Source organism: Podarcis cretensis (assembly GCF_951804945.1).
Source record: "Podarcis cretensis genome assembly, chromosome: 3".
Taxonomy (NCBI): domain Eukaryota; kingdom Metazoa; phylum Chordata; class Lepidosauria; order Squamata; family Lacertidae; genus Podarcis; species Podarcis cretensis.
In genome coordinates, this window is record NC_137172.1 from 108,044,606 (window position 1) to 108,061,131 (window position 16,526).

A 16,526-nucleotide genomic window follows, 5' to 3' on the forward strand; every position below is an offset into this window, starting at 1 on the left:
TTTTTTAATTATATACATAAAAAGGTAAAGGTACCCCTGCCCGTACGGGCCAGTCGTGTCTGACTCTGGGGTTGCGCGCCCATCTCGCTTAAGAGGCCGGGGGCCAGCGCTGTCCGAAGACACTTCCGGGTCACGTGACAAGGTGCATCTGGCGTGCCAGCGCAGCACACGGAAACGCCGTTTACCTTCCCGCTGGTAAGCAGTCCCTATTTATCTACTTGCACCCAGGGGTGCTTTCGAACTGCTAGGTTGGCAGGCGCTGGGACCGAGCAGCGGGAGCGCACCCCGTTGCGGGGATTCGAACCGCCGACATGACGATCGGCAAGTCCTAGGCGCTGAGGTTTTACCCACAGCGTCAGCCGCGTCCCTGCCAATTATATACATACATACAGTGGTGCCCCGCAAGACGAATGCCTCGCAAGACGAAAAACCCGCTAGATGAATGGGTCTTCCGTTTTGGAGGCGCTTCGCAAAACGAATTTCCCTATGGGCTTGCTTCGCAAGACAAAATGTCTTGCGAGTTTTTCCAACTTTTTTTCCCTTTCCCCCCTTTTTCTAAGCCGCTAAGCCACTTATCTGCTTATCCACTAAGCTGCTAAGCCGCTAAAAGCTGCTAAGCTGCTAATAGCACTAATCTGCTAAGCCGTCAATGGGCTTGCTTCGCAAGACGAAAAAACCGCTAGAGGAAGAGAATCGAGGAACGGATTCTTTTCGTCTTGCGAGGCACCACTGTATATAAGAAGAGTTTGGATTTGATATCCCGCCTTTTACTCCCTTTAAGGAGTCTCAAAGCGGCTAACATTCTCCTTTCCCTTCCTCCCCCACAACAAACACTCTGTGAGGTGAGTGGGGCTGAGAGACTTCAGAGAAGTGTGACTGGCCCAAGGTCACCCAGCAGCTGCATGTGGAGGAGCGGAGACGCGAACCCGGTTCCCCAGATTACGAGACTACCGCTCTTAACCACTACACCACACTGTATATAATTAATAGATACACACACACACACACATACACACACACACATGTATATATATACACATAGATGTACGTGTGTGTGTATGCATATATATATATATATATATATACACACACACACATATATATACATATACATGCATATGTATATATATTTGTATATTTTTATGTTTACTGTGTATATGTGTGTGTGTATATATGGTATATCTTAGAATAGACAGATAAAAGAAGTAAGTTAAGACAATTTGAAGTATGCAGGAAAAGACGAAAATAAATGTAAGGAACTGCAGAAAGAGGGGGAAGGGAGTCGAAATTGAAAATGTTACAATTTCAAAAATAATTGTAAAGTATATAAATGGAAAATAAAAATTGATTTATTTTTAAGAAGAGGGTTAGGCAAATTCAGAGGATAAGGTTGCCAGTGTCTATTGGTCATGATGCCTGTGTTCTTCCTGCACTAATCATTAGTCGTCTCCCCCCCCCCCCAAGCATTGTAACCTGATAAGGGCTTGTTTAGGTATAATTAGGAAAATACATGGGTAGTAAACCAGGGGGTGGTAGCTGATGGGTCTCGAACCCTCAGTGAGTTAGGGACTGTTCCTACATGCAAAGACAGGCTCTGGCAGATTGAGTGGATGAGACCAATAGTGGGTCCAGTGGAAAGGCGGTTTCTGTATGTGTTGCAGAGGGACATGAGGGGCAGATGTGTGTTGTCAACCTGGGAAGGTTGGCCATCTAGGAGAAGGAAAACTCATATCCTAAAGCTCTGCTGCCTTTCAGGAGATCTTCAGGAGAAGAAAAGGCATAAGGAGTAAACTACACAAATCCGGAGTGTAGAGTGCATAGTTATTTCTTTCTTTCAACAAAAAATTAACTCATAGCAGCCTTTGCTTGCTCACCCAAAACCAGGATGCAAGGCTCATTTTCTGTTTAGTTGATAAACCCTCACATGGTCAGACTCCTCGAGGCAGCTGAAGTGCTGGCTCATTGGCCCATGTAAGAGAGGTGTTGGGGCATTCATGGACTCTTCCTGTCCATGTTGTTCTGGCTGTAGATATTCAGTATCTAAATATCCTATCTAGATATTCAGTGCAAGGTACTGTACTGCGTATTTCAGTGCCAAGGAAGTTGCCAAAGCCTTAATATGAGAACCATGGAGCGTACATCACAAAAGAAAAAAGTGCAAGAACACATGCCAGGTAAAAAATGATAATTTAAATTATTGGCATTTCCATTATAAAGCATAAATTAAAAAAAACCAAGCAGCCTAATTTTGTGCATATTTACTTAGAAGTAATGTTCAGTTACTCCCATATGGCAATCAAAGGAAAATTCCTTTGGTTTAAAGCTGGAAAGTGCAGGCTTATGAAATCTGCTTTTTTATTATTTGTTAATTGCATTTATATTTCACCTTTTTCTCCAAGGAGCACAAGGTGGCATACATGGTTCTTTTCATTTAACCCCCACAAAATGTAGAGGGAGGTTAGGCTAACAGGCATATACTCTTAACAGAATAAAACTTAACAACTACAGTAAAGCCTCTCCTCCTCCAAGAGGGGAGGTGTTGTGGGCGGGACGCGATTTCTGCGTCACGCAGGGGGCGTTACGCCCCCTGCCCCACTCACCTGGCTGGCACACCATGCCCACAGGTAAGCGCCCAACCGGGCAGCTTGGAGGGGGCGTGGTTTGCAGTTTAACTTACTGCTGTGCCAGCCATTCCGCCTCATTTTCCGCCTTCTCGTTGCGAGTCAGCTAGGAGTCATTGCAGGGAAGAGCTCAGCCACGAGGTTTGGAGTTGTGTGTGTGTGTGGAGGCTTCTTGGTTCCTGGCTTGCCTTTTAAATTTAGGAGGCTTGTGTGCGCTCATTGCTTTACTGCTTTTAAAAACCCAGGCATCCAGGTTCGCTATCTGCGTTAGTTTTCGCAAGCTGCCTTGCTGTGTCCTCTTTTCCATATAAAAACTTACATTTAACCTTCTATTTCCCCCCACTCCTGGCATGTGGGCTCTCCAGTTTGTCTGTTACCTTTCTTAAGCTGCAGCTTGTTCCCTTGCCCAGCACGTGGTCTCTCCGCCCCCAGCGAGGTCTGAGTGTGAGTGTGGCTCCGTCTTTCTTTCTCTCTCTCTCTCCTCTTTGCTGCACTGTGCGTTTTCTCTCCCCGTGCGTTTTTCCTTCCCCTGCCTCTGCCTTGGTGGTTGTGCGTTTTATTTTAATTTTTGGCCAGGGTGCTTGTGCGTTTTCCCCTCTATTGCCCTTGCCCGTCTGATTGCGTGGCTGGTCTGGGTGACTGAGTGGGTTTGCCTTACATTTTAATTTGTTGGCCAGGGTGCTTCTACGTTGAATACTATAAAATAAGGAAACATTTATTATATAGTTTCATTAACTTTCCCTCCACTTCCCCAACATTACAGCGCCAGAAATTTGCCAGATTTCTGATGAAATATTTCCAAAATAATTTCTGTAAGCACAGAGGCCAATATGTCAAAGAGAAAAGAGAGAAGCTTTTCAGCATCATCATCTGAAAAAAGACCTAGGCAAGCCACATTTGATTCTGATGATGACCCTAACGAAGAGGAGTTGTCACAGCTACAGAGTGACAGCGGTTACTACTCACAGCCGGTAAGCAATTTGTCCCACAATGTGGTTTTATATTATGCCTGAGAGAAAAATGAAACTATTGATGATCAGACAAGCACGGGGGGTGGGGTGGGGACGGGACATGTAAGTTAAGCACCTGTGCTAGGAGAAGGTAAGTACTATCTACTGATAGTAAGTACTAAAGCTGGAATAGGGGATTGCATGCTTGGAGCCAGATTTCTACATCTCCTTAATTACCGCTTATTGTCAGCTTTTGTTATAGCCATTTCCAGGGGTCTTTTAAGTTTCCATTAACTTGAGGGCCTGCTTTAAAAGTTGAACTCTCACCTGTCTGCGACAGAAGTTGGTGGAACTTAGGCATGGGTAGAAAAGTTTGAGGAGGAGGCTATGCCAGCCAACCCTCTCCCTTTTTTATCTTACAGATTTAAACTTTCATACCGAATAAGCCCAGTAAACAAAAAACAGATAATGAAAGGTTAGAAGCAAGGGTGTGGGTACTATGGCACAGTGTATGTATGACTACCTGCTTGCAGGGTGCAAGTTGAGTATGCTCTGTGCAATGAACTCTTCAAAACCATTAAGAATGATGCCTTATGCTGAGTCTGGTCATTGGTCAGTCTTTGCACCCCAGAGCATCTGTAAGGAAGGAGGTAGTTTTTCAAGTACAGTAGTACATATGCTTCAGGTTACATACGCTTCAGGTTACAGACTCCACTAACCCAGAAATAGTACCCTGGGTTAAGAACTTTGCTTCAGGTTGAGAACAGAAATCGTGCAGCAGCGGCAGCAGGAGGCCCCATTAGCTAAAGTGGTGCTTCAGGTTAAGTACAGTTTCAGGTTAAGAACAGACCTCCAGTACTTAACCTGAGGTACCACTGTATTGTATATGGAACACCAGATATTATGGTAAGTGTGGCATGAATGAAACTGCCTTGCACGTGACAAAAATGCACAGGAGTTCATTATTACCTGCTCACTCAGCTTCCTTACCCCTGCGCCTAAAGTGGATACTTTCAGGCAAAATATCTCTTTATATTTCGTTAGTTGCACTTGGACTTTACCATTGCTCTCACGTTTTTTAGGGAGACTCATTGGACACAGTTTGTGATCTGCTATATAGGCTACTACTTTAATTGTGTGGGGAAATGGCAAATGAGAGCTGAATGTTCTGCTAGTAAGGATTATTCAGACACCCCTTGGTATTGTTAAAAATATGCAAGCATTGTGATGATCTGTGACTTTCTGTTTGTGTACAAAAGATGGGTGATCAGTTTTAAACATCTTTGTAATGTATCTGTAGGTGTCAGGAGAAGTTGGAATAATTGAAACTATCCAGCTGAAGAATTTCATGTGCCATTCAATGCTGGGCCCCTTCAAATTTGGACCCAATGTCAATTTTATAGTTGGAAATAATGGAAGTAAGTTTTTATTTATTATTTTAAATCATATGGAAAATTATAATATTGGCATTTCTTCCATTCTGCAGCATATTTCTTATTTATCAATTTCTAATATACCAGTTTTTCTGAACAAAAAGCAGAACACTAATAAAATACATATAAAAGATTACAAACAATAAAGAAGCAAATTTAGTACCTCTCAAACAATAACTAAGATACATATGAGAGAAGGAACAGCAGAAGATTATGGGGAAGGGGGAAAAGAAAACCCCCAAATCAAAAAGAGAAAGCCTCTCTTATGAGTGGTCATTATTCTTATAGGTATTTAAGCGTTTCTTTGGAACACAGAAACTGTGTTTTATCAGGTCAGACTTGACTGTCATGTCCAGTGTTGTACATTGTAGCTGACAGTAGCTCTCTAGTCTCAGGCATGCTCTTTCACATCATTGCCTATCAGAAACTATATTGCATTACTTGGACTTTTTGCCCTACTGTTCATATTTTTCCTCTCTCCCTACAAATAAGTTTGAGCCTGTATCAGAAGAGGGCAAAACAATCAGTTAGGCTCTTTTCCACAAAAGCTTATAACCAAATGAATTTCACTAATGAAATTTATCTTATTATTTTGCAGTTATTTCTATTGAATCATTGAACAGAATAAGAATCCTCTATTTTCTAACTTTACCTTGCTCATTTTGCAGTGAATATGTTGACACACTGAGTTATCATCAAAGCCCACTTTGTGACTGTCAAAAAAAGCATTAGCAGTATGTACTCATGCTCCTCAGTTGAGCTTTTCCAGTTGGTTCAGGGCCTCCTGACCCACGAGATGTGAAAGAACCATCAATGGCTTGCTGCGATATATTTGTGTAACACTTAAGAGAATGCTAGTTACAAAATTCTTGTATTTATTTCATAAAATGTATGGGCCACTTTTGTAAAAAATAGAAATTAAGCTATATGATGCAATTAATACCAATACATTATTAAAGTGTACATTAAAAACCCAGTAATGCAGCAGCAAATATGAAACAAATGAATATTGAAGCTATAGCTGACCTAGTCTCTCATGAGAAAAAGTGTCATTGAGTTATTTCTACCCAAGAGTGTTTTTATGTTATGTAATCACATGCTTTATAACCCAGTAGCTTCTTTAGGAATGGTCTTTTTTAAAAAGAAAAATAAGGGGAGGGGAGGAATGGTCTTTTAAAAAAAGAAAAGAATAAGAGACATTTTTTGCTGCCTTAAAAATAGCTTGCCAACTATTAAGAGCTTAATAAATGTTGCTTCATTCAGGTGGGAAGAGTGCTGTGTTAACGGCCCTTATGGTTGGTCTTGGAGGAAAAGCTACAGTGACAAATCGAGGAACATCTTTGAAAGTATTTGTGAAAGATGGACAGAGGTAAGTCAAAATTCAGTATTAAGGCAGAACGAGTAAGAACAGTACCAGGAATGGAGGGAAGAATTTCCTGTTCCTCCAGAAATACTCTGCAATGTTTGAGGCCAGTGTCAGGTGATGAGATCTCTGTAAGAGTAATACATATTAGCTAGCTACCTACACCAACCATTTGTGGTGTCAGCAATCTTTGAGGCCAGTGTCAGCCATTGTTAGTTCCCAGGAGAGGTTAATCGTAAGTCTGTACAACTCCTCCAGTCCATCTTGTAATTGTTGCAGTCTGCAGATGTTACGGCTTGAGTGTTAAGTTATGCCTTTTTTCTTACCCTGCCTCCTGGTCTAGAAACATTGGGCACTGTTTACTGATATTTGTGCTCATTTTTACAAAGGTGTTGCGTACTGTGGATTAAAAATAATATCTTCCTTGGCATAAGGCTTAGAGTACTTATTTATTATTTCATAAAATACACTGCATAGAATCATAGAATCATAGAGTTGGAAGAGACCACAAGGGCCATCGAGTCCAACCCCCTGCCAAGCAGGAAACACCATCAGAGCACTCCTGACATATGGTTGTCAAGCCTCTGCTTAAAGACCTCCAAAGAAGGAGACTCCACCACACTCCTTGGCAGCAAATTCCACTGTCGAACAGCTCTTACTGCATGATTGTAAAAGAAGCTCAAAGTGGTTTACAAAAAAGATAAAACAATAAAATCAAGAAAAATGCACAGCCATGCTTTTAAACATACAAAAAGTTAAAATACTAAAACAGATTAAAATCTCCTCAACTTCTAAGCTCCTGGGTAGGCTTGTCTAAACAAGAATGTTTGTAGCAGGCACCAGAAAGAGTACAGTGAAGGTGCCTGCTTGATCTCAAGAGGCAGGGAGTTCCAAAGTACAGGTGCTGCCACACTTTACAGCTGCGGAATGGGTCTAATGTGGCACCTGTAGTATTGCCAATTCTGCCGATTGAAGCAGTCTAGTGGGCACATGTTGGGTAAGGCAATCTCATAGGTGACCTGGTTGCAAGTTGTTAAGGGCTTTATATGCTACTGGCAACACCTTGAACTTGGTTAAAAAGATAATTTCTTGAATTTACATGTTAATTAAAATCAGCTCATTTTTTGTCTTCAGTTCTGCAGATGTTTCAATAACGCTGCGAAACCGAGGTGAAGACGCGTTTAAACCACAGCAGTATGGTGACTCTATCACCATCAGTCAACGCATAAACTTGGAAGGACATCGTAATTACAAACTGAAAAGCAGCACAGGTACTTTTAATTTTTATGAAGTATTCAAAGAAGCTCTATTTTTAGAAGAAACGTGAGGTGAGCTGCCTTCTTTCTTAAATACAGTAAGCCCATAGCTTGTGTGCATTTAACTTGTATGCATTCAGGCTTACCTGCATGGCATTTTTTTGAACAAAATGAAAAAGGGGGTGGGGTTTTGGGAAAAATGAAGTTGACAATCCTACCTGACATTGAACCTATTGACTGCAATTTTAGGCACGATCCCTGGAATGTAACCCCCACATAAGTTGTGAGCCTCCTGTATCCTCTTGTAAATGTTGGTATAACATGAGCATGCAGATACCTTGTACCGCTCAATATTTTTTTTGTTGGACTGCTTTGGCTTGCTTCGGCATTAGCAAGAGTAATGATAGGATTGTGTCTGCATTATACTGGTGTCTACCACGACGTTGTAGGCATAGTAATAAGTCAGAAGGATTGGCCTGGTTTTTCACTCCTCAGGCTTCCCTGTCAATGTTACTAGTCCATCTGCATGCCCCAGCCTGATCATTAGTATTACATCAGTTTTAATCTAAATTGTACATAGGGAAGCTCAAACAATTTCTTAAAGGGGCACACTAGGAAAACTCAGGATTGTTTCTCTTCTTTTTGTCAGATTGTCATCCTTGGTGCGAGTCGTCTTCTCTATTCTTTCCCCTATCGTGCACTTTTGCTGTTGTTTAAATAAAAAAGGCCTTTCAATTTTGTTCCTTCAAGTCACCTTCTGTCTCCCACTTACGTTTTCTTGCTTTGCATGTCTCCCTCTGGTGCCATGCCCTACCCCCCTTTGTTATGACTTCACAGAGGAAGGGGAAAGTGTAGAAATCAACTGCCTTGTTAACATAAACAAGTGATAACATAATAGGAGAAAGCCTTGGCAGTAGCTGCAGAGCAAGCTCCTCTGGCCCCTCCTTTGCTTTTACAGTACAAGTTCATAAAAAAGCAACAGTGCTTTCCACGGTACATTAGTTGTCCTGGCTGGAGCCACAGCCAGAGAGTTGATTTGCCCCCCAACCTCAGTGGTATAATTTAATTGGTGTTACGTAGTAATTTTAAAAATCTGATTATGGTTTATTCTCACTTTTATATTCAGGTGCCATAATTTCATCCAAGAAGGAAGAATTAACTGCCATCCTAGATCACTTTAATATCCAGGTAAGTCTAAATTTGATTACTTCTACATATACACCTAATAGATGATTTTAAAAAATTGTTTTGATGCTCTTTGCTTAAGGGTGTGTAGCCAGTTACTGCAGCTTATGATTCCTCCCCTCGTTGAATTGAAGCCCCTATGCTCAAACTCTTATAGCAACTTTTCGTGCGTCACGAGAAACTGGTTTTGGGTGGTAGTGACTGAGTGTATTGTCAAAAGGTTCTTCTGGGCATACTGTTTGCAGTGTAGTTCTCTGATTGTGGCCAATCGTTATGTGGAAGTTGCATTTGCATTTTAAAAACAAACGTGCCTGTTAAAGCTCTTCTGACATCCTGTTTCTGTGAGCTGTTTGTGACTTCTCAAATTCTTAAAATAGTAAAGGTGCCGTAAAGGAAAATCTTCATGAACTTTTATGTAGTTAATTGAAAGCCGTTATGCTTGAGATACTGTTACAACCATAATAATAATTTATCTTGTCTTGCAATGGATGCTGAAGAGAATTTCTGAATTTCAAGTGACTGCTTACTTAAATATTGACTACTTGCCAAAGATAAACAAAATAGTAAGTGACTTTTGTTGTTGCAGGTGGATAATCCTGTATCTATACTCACTCAGGAAATGAGCAAACAGTTCTTGCAATCTAAAAATGAAGGTGACAAATACAAGGTAAACAAAACTACCACATGATGTTGTCAGTAATCCATCGGGGTAGTACCTCTGGTGGGGGACATGTTGTGCTTCTTCTGGGGTAGTTTGTCCACCTTTGGTCCCCACTCTCCTAGAAGCTGTCAGTATGCCCAGCTGGTTCCAAACATATTGTTCTGTTTTCCTTTGGACCACATCAGCACAGCCGAGGGAGGGGGGCCTTGTCTGGGCAGCCCAGGACCTCCATTCGCACTGCCTAGGCTTGTGCCCCAAGGAGGTCACTTCAGTGCTGCTAATGACTTCACCCTTGGAAGCACACTCCATTGTCTCTTGAGACAAACAGATACCAACAAATCAATTGGACATGACTCTTCCTTGTTTTGAGAAGCACAGCACACCACTCTAAGGAATGGAAAGTCCATGTGTGCTCCTCTTATTCAGATCTTGAGCAGCTTGAAGGGCTTGATGAGTATATTGGAAGCATGCACAAAATTTACATTCAGTGGATAGCCATAGTGCTGCTTCTTTATGTTCTTATCGTGCACATGTTCAGTGAGGTGGGTGGAGCGGGTAACTAGGGTTTTATGAAATCTGTAAGTATAAATGGACTGCATTCATAATTCTTAGTCTTTTAGAAAGTCAGTTATAGAACATGAACTTGTGTTTTCTTGCATTAGTTCTTTATGAAGGCAACACAGTTGGAGCAGATGAAAGAAGATTATGCATACATTATGGAAACCAAAGCAAGAACTCATGATCAGATTGAACAAGGAGCAAAGGTATTATAAACAGTAATGTTATGTTTCCCAGGCCCACATACTGGACTGTGAAACTCCACCTCCCCCAGCCTTTCATATTGGTTCTAGGTTCACTGAGAAGTGCTAAAATAAGCCCAGTAGCCCTACAAAAAGAAGGGACATGGGTGGTGCTGTGGTCTAAACCATTGAGCCTCTTGGGCAAGCCGATCAGAAGGTAGGCGGTCCGAATCCCCGTGACAGGGTGAGCTTCCGTTGCTCAGTCCCAGCTCCTGCCAACCCAGCAGTTCAAAAGCATGCCAAAAAAAAGGTGCAAGTAGATAAATGGGTACTGCTCCGGCGGGAAGGTAAATGGCGTTTCCGTGCACTGCTCTGGTTTCGGTGTTCTGTTGCGCCAGAAGCAGCTTAGTCATCCTGGCCACATAACCCGGAAAAACTGTCTGCAGACAAACGCTGGCTCCCTCAGCTTGTAAAGCGAGATGAGCGTCGCAACCCTAGAATCATCTGCAACTGGGCTTAACTGTCAGGGGTCCTTTATCTTTACCTTTTAGTCCTACAAAATAAATTCCTAACACTGATTTATGCTTCATGAAGCACCATAGTCACTTTTTAAAAATATATACTATTTTGTTAAAGATTTGTGCAAACAAGCAAAAGCAATTACAACAGAATCTCATACAAATGATTTAGTAAAAACACAACTGCAACTTAAAGAAACAATGCACAGATGCAGTAAAACATTTAGTAACATACATAATCTGATACTGAGCTTCCTAGACAGCTCCTCTGGGTTTCTTCTGTCCCCAGTAAACACTAAGAAATGGTCCTAGTATCTGTACTGCTGTCATCTCCAACAACATTTTGTGTCTTTCCTTAGTATCTTGAAGAACTTCGGAAGCGTTATTTGGAGAAGAAGGATCGTTACAAAAGTATTGCTTTTGTGAGTGAAATGCAGAATGAACTGAAGAAGTTACAGCACCAAATAGCTTGGGCAATGGTAATTTGTTGTTTCAGTACCTATATATGGGTTTAAATTGTGTGATATTTATTGTGTGATGCTTACATTAATCTTACATTTTAGGTGAGAGACACTGAAAATGAAGTTGAAACACTCAGAGATGATATTGGTGCTCTAGAAGCAAGAACTGGAAAATTTGTTGAGAAAGTGAAAGAATGGCAGGTATATATGCATTTATTGTAAATACTGACTTGAATTGCTTTGATTCTCTTGTTCAAGTGAAGCATTGTTTTTGTTTCTTTAATGACTTGGTGAGACTAACACAGCCAGTTTTAAAATCTTACCTGTACACTTTTAAAAATAGGTTAGTGTGACTGGTGTCTTCTGAGACTGCATCACAAAATGTCAGATCTGTTAAGCAGTCTGCTTTATTGTCACCTCTCATCAAAGCCTTAGCCTTCATGCAAGGATCACAAGAAGAAAGAACAGATGCTTTTGTACAGGTCCACATGAATGCCCTTGCATGAGCTATTTGGCCATCTAATTAAATGTGTGCTACTTGTGAGCTTTCTCATATAAGTAAATTGCATTTAAAAGACTAGAGAAGCAAATATCTCAGTTTTGAGTTACTTTGAGTTACGTATCAGCTTTGATCGGCTTTGTATATAATCTAATAAATGATCAACAAATATTTTGTAGAAAATAATTCAGTGTTCCTATTACTGCCCTGTAATATTTGGCATTGGAGCTGATTTTTTTGTTTACATGTGTCCTTTAATGAAGCCAAGTTGAGACAACCATTTGGTCAAGAGTGGATACCACGGCTAGGCCAAAGCCATTGATAGGTCTACCCAAACCACCTCTGGTTGGCTGCCATCCCTGGCCAGAACTGCTGCTTAGTTGATCAGAAGAGGGCAAGAACATCTTCCTGGTATTTTTGCCAGGGGCTTCATCTTGCCCAAGGGGGCTGGGATGGATACCCTGGCCCTCCTTTGTGTCAGAAGAGGACTCCAAGATTGAAGTATTCACAGTGCTAGGCTGCCCATCAGTTTGTACTAGGCTCAGCTGTAAGGTTCCCAGTTAAAACCAGAGGCCTGACATTATGTTAATGAAATTCAGAATGAAGTGTTGTCTGGAAAGTAAAAGGTGATCATACTTCATCTGCAAACTGCTGACCCTTTCTCCCGTTCCAAGTCATGGCTGATTTGTCTCAACTTCCTTTAGATCGGACTCTGCACATTCACCTAATTTCCCTGGTATGAGATTTCTGATTGTTTTGTCTTTTCAGACTAAGGTAAAAGATGCAGAAGGAAAACACAGAACTATGCAAGACAAGCTAGAGAAGATAACGGAAGAAGCTCAGGCATTAGAACCATCATGTGCTGCTTTGAAAGCAGACGTTCTGTCTAAAAGAAGAGCAAAGAATGATGCAGAGGTTTGTGGATGTAAAGTTCAGACTTAGAAGTTCTGTAAGAATTTGCCACACACTAATGGTCTAGGCATACTTTAGTATTTTGTGCAGATCTGCACTGAAATCAGACACACAGATTCTTTTATCAGCAGAGTTGAGTGTCTTGAATTGTAAAAGGCATGAAAGCAGAGTAATGGGTCAAATGAGTATAATTTCAAAAAAGGCAGAAGAAATAACAGATTGAAGTTGCTCTTCAGCTATAATATTTTTGTCAATCTCTGCTGTAAGTTTGTTCCACTCAGTTGTTCACCAGAGTTTTGCTTTCCTTGTTTAAGGCAGCATATAACCGGTCTCAAAATGAATTGAAACGCTTGGTGAAAGACCATGAACAGCTTTGCAAAAAAATTGAGGAACTGAAGACCAGGTAATGTTTCATTTTCTAAATATGTTGTATCAAAAAGAGAAGTGAGTAAACTGGCATTTTGTTACCCAAAACCACAATATATACATATTTCTCTGTAAGAAACATGTAATGACAAACAAGAAGTTGAAACATCTCTATGTTAACGATAATTTCCTAAAAGTTCACTTTATGTTTAAATAAGACTGACCAAGTTGAAAACAGAGAATTGAAATTTATTGTAATCACCCTTTTTTATCTCTTGAGTATATATCAGCTTATTAAACTTAATTATATTAAGTTTATTAAACTACTTATTAAACTCCGCTAAAACTGTGCTCTGGTTATCTCACACTTTGACTACTCCAGTCTTCTATCTGGCTGTCTTCTCTTCTATTTTAGAAACTTCACTGCAAAATCATTAATGTCCTTCTTCAGATAATTATTTTTTGTCAGAAGCCTTATTGCCACTTCTGCGTCATGCAGAAACTCCTCCTTAAATGCTTTTTGCATCCTTGCTTCATTAAAGAAAAAAGAAAACCCTTATGAGGACCCCCTCACTTAACTTTTTTATGAATTAAAAAGTTGGAGATGCTAGCTTTTCTTTTTAGAAGTGCCACAATCACTTGACCATTTTGGTTTTCATTTTCTGGATTTAAAATACCTTTTTTGATATTGAGTAACTAGTACTTTAGCATTATTCCAAATGCTGCAACACTATATGTATAATGGTACTATGATTTGTCAATTGGACAAATCTCCCAGAGAAGCCATTTATTATTATTATTATTATTATTATTATTATTATTATTATTATTATTATTATTATTCATATTATTCATATTATTATTATTTTACAACTGCTACTGGACTAGCCACCAGAACCACAAGTTCTCAGTTGCTCAGATCCATCAGCATAGATGTGAAGCTAGGGTCCCCCCCCCCCAACAGCACCTTACTTTTATTTACACAGTCTCATTTGCTATTTTGTTGCCCATTCAGTCACTTTGGAAATACCCTTTTGGAGCCCTTTGCTGCTTGGGTTGTAAAGATCTTTAAAAATTGGTTACTCCACTGGAATCTAGATAAATGTATAAGCATCTTAAATAGCACTGATCTCTAATAAAGATCAGTGTGGGGCTAGCTGCTTACTTCCCTCCTTTGTGATAATTTTCTGTCTCCCCCTCCTTTCTTCTACTTGTTCATCGCTTGCTGATGCATAAGAGGATGTGTCATTTTGTATGACAGCTAAGTGTACTCTGAAACCTTTGGTGGTAGACTTTATCAAATATAAATCTGCCCACTTTATCCTCCTTGCCCTGTTTCCTCTCTCTGTTTTCCCCATTTTCTATTTAGAGTGTATATTCCTTGCAGGCAGAAAGATGCAAAGAGTGATGTATAAATAATAATTATAAAATTAATCTACCTGCTTTGCTAAAAGCAGGTAGAAAAGTACATGCTGCTGCCTTTTGTTCAGAATGGTAAATAACATAAGTCTCTGTGGGATTAAAAAAAATTATAAATGCAGCCTTAGAATCTGTATTCGTGTTTATTTTAAAATGCAAGTGTGAAACTGTGGCTAGCCAGTTTTGATTAAACTCAAATGCTGCATGCATAAAAGCTGCCCCAAAGGAAAGGTGTATGTCACAAAAGTATTCCTCCAGAGCAGCTCTTTAATATAATACTGTTTGGTTTGCATGATGTTGCAGTGCTGAACAAATTTCGGAGCCTGAAACGTTGGAAAACCAAGCAAGAATTGAACGAGCAGCTAAGGAAGAGCAGTTAAGGACACTTCTTGATCAAGAAGAATCAAATGATAACCAAATAAAGCAGTTTCAAGAGGCTATAAAAACATACAAGGAAGAGGCTGCGAGGCTTAAGTAAGTTTATGAGATGTAACTGTGGTTATTACTTGATTTGTGTTTTGTGCTATAAGTTGGGCTTCTGAGCATTTATTTTTCTTGCTCTGTGGACCACAGCTAGCACCTTCATTCAGCGCTCTCCTGCCGGGCATATTTGTCTGAGGAGAAGCATGTATGTTCAACTCTTTCTTGGTTAGTTTTGGGAAGGGACAAGGGATCATTTCAGTTTCAGTTCCCTGTTGTTTTTCTTCAAGGGGTAGAGGCAATTGCCTTTTTGGTAAAGACATCTGACACCCCACTTTGCAAACAAACACATCTTTTTTAAAACAAATGAAAAACAACAGAAACAGTTATTTTATAAGCTTCCTCTGGAGAAGGGCACCCAAGGTACCAATTTGGAGAATGTGTTATTAAATACAAATGGCTTGCAGTTTTGCAAACATCTTCCTGATGATTAGGTGGAATCTTTCTTGTAAATTGAAGCCATTGGTTTGGGACCTACTGTCAAGAGCAGGAGAAAACAAGCTTTCTCCATCTTCCATGTGACAGCCCTTTTAGATATTTGAAGATGGCTATTTCCTCTCAGTTGCTTCTTTTTCAGGCTAAACATACAGAAATGAAGCTCCCTTATTTTGGTCATTGGATGTGGCATGTTGTTTACTTAATCTTGTTACAGTGAAACCTTGGTTCTCGAACTTAATCCGTTCTGGGAGTCCATTTGACTCCCAAAACTGTTCAAAAACTAAGGCACGGCTTCCAATTGGCTGCAGGAGCTTCCTGCACTCAAACGGAAGCTGCGTTGGACATTCAGCTTCCGAAAAACGTTCGCAAACACTTACTTCCGGTTTTGCAGCTTTCAGAAGCCGATTTGTTTGACAACAAATCGAAGCCATTCGGGAAGGTATGACTGTATATTAATAGTATTCAAATGTGCTTGTTTGTATGTTCTACTTTTGTAGAACTTTTGTTACTATGAAATTGTTTTTGTAGTGTTTGTTTGAAATACAACCCTGTTTCTTTGTTACAAGTCACTTTGAGCTTGTTTTTGTGTGTGTGGAAAGGTGGCATACAAATAAAGGGAATCAATGATTGACTTGGAAGCCCTGCTAAAGCAATTGTACCTTATAAGCAATCAGGTGGTGTGCAAAAGGCTACCTATTTTTATAAAATGGACTAGGCCTTAATAATAATGCATGATATTTCAGTAGCTTCTTTGTTGTTTTAGGAAAGAAGAATTGGAACTGAAGAAAATATTGGATTCTCAGCAACGACAGCTAAAAGAGTTAAAGGAGAGTAAAACAGATCAACTGAAAAGGTTTGGACACTATATGCCAAAGCTCTGTAAAGCAATTGAAGAGGCTCACCAGCAGGGGCAGTTTAAATACAAACCATTAGGACCCGTAGGTAATTTATAATTCTCCTTGTAAATAATTTTTAAACATTGAAAAGTAGACTATGGATACTGCATCACAATTTTAATGGTTCTCAGATTTGATCCTGAAATAGAAATAGTAAACTTTGTGATTTCTTGATGTACGTCCATGGCTGTGTTCTTCATCCTGGTATTGCTGAATAAGGATGGTGACAGTGGGAGACTCTTAAATTCCTATTCCCCAACTATTTCACAGTCTTAGCTGTGCTTTTATAACGCTCTTCAGATATTTTCATGAATTGCCTGCATACCTC

The 16,526-nt window shown here is 40.1% G+C and overlaps 1 protein-coding gene across 2 annotated transcripts in view; it reads left to right on the forward strand.

Moving 5' to 3' along the window:
• Window positions 1-16,526, forward strand: part of SMC6 (structural maintenance of chromosomes 6) — a 34,756-nt gene that overhangs the window by 780 nt on the left and 17,450 nt on the right. For both annotated transcript variants that reach the window (XM_079969730.1, XM_079969729.1), the window contains exons 2-14: window positions 3,385-3,592; window positions 4,872-4,989; window positions 6,268-6,373; window positions 7,502-7,638; window positions 8,750-8,811; window positions 9,395-9,475; window positions 10,132-10,233; window positions 11,087-11,206; window positions 11,291-11,389; window positions 12,456-12,602; window positions 12,914-13,002; window positions 14,688-14,858; window positions 16,066-16,244. In XM_079969730.1, coding sequence (XP_079825856.1) covers window positions 3,452-3,592; window positions 4,872-4,989; window positions 6,268-6,373; window positions 7,502-7,638; window positions 8,750-8,811; window positions 9,395-9,475; window positions 10,132-10,233; window positions 11,087-11,206; window positions 11,291-11,389; window positions 12,456-12,602; window positions 12,914-13,002; window positions 14,688-14,858; window positions 16,066-16,244 — 1,552 coding nt within the window. In that variant the 5' untranslated portion in view covers window positions 3,385-3,451. The remainder of the gene's footprint in view (window positions 1-3,384; window positions 3,593-4,871; window positions 4,990-6,267; window positions 6,374-7,501; window positions 7,639-8,749; window positions 8,812-9,394; window positions 9,476-10,131; window positions 10,234-11,086; window positions 11,207-11,290; window positions 11,390-12,455; window positions 12,603-12,913; window positions 13,003-14,687; window positions 14,859-16,065; window positions 16,245-16,526) is intronic.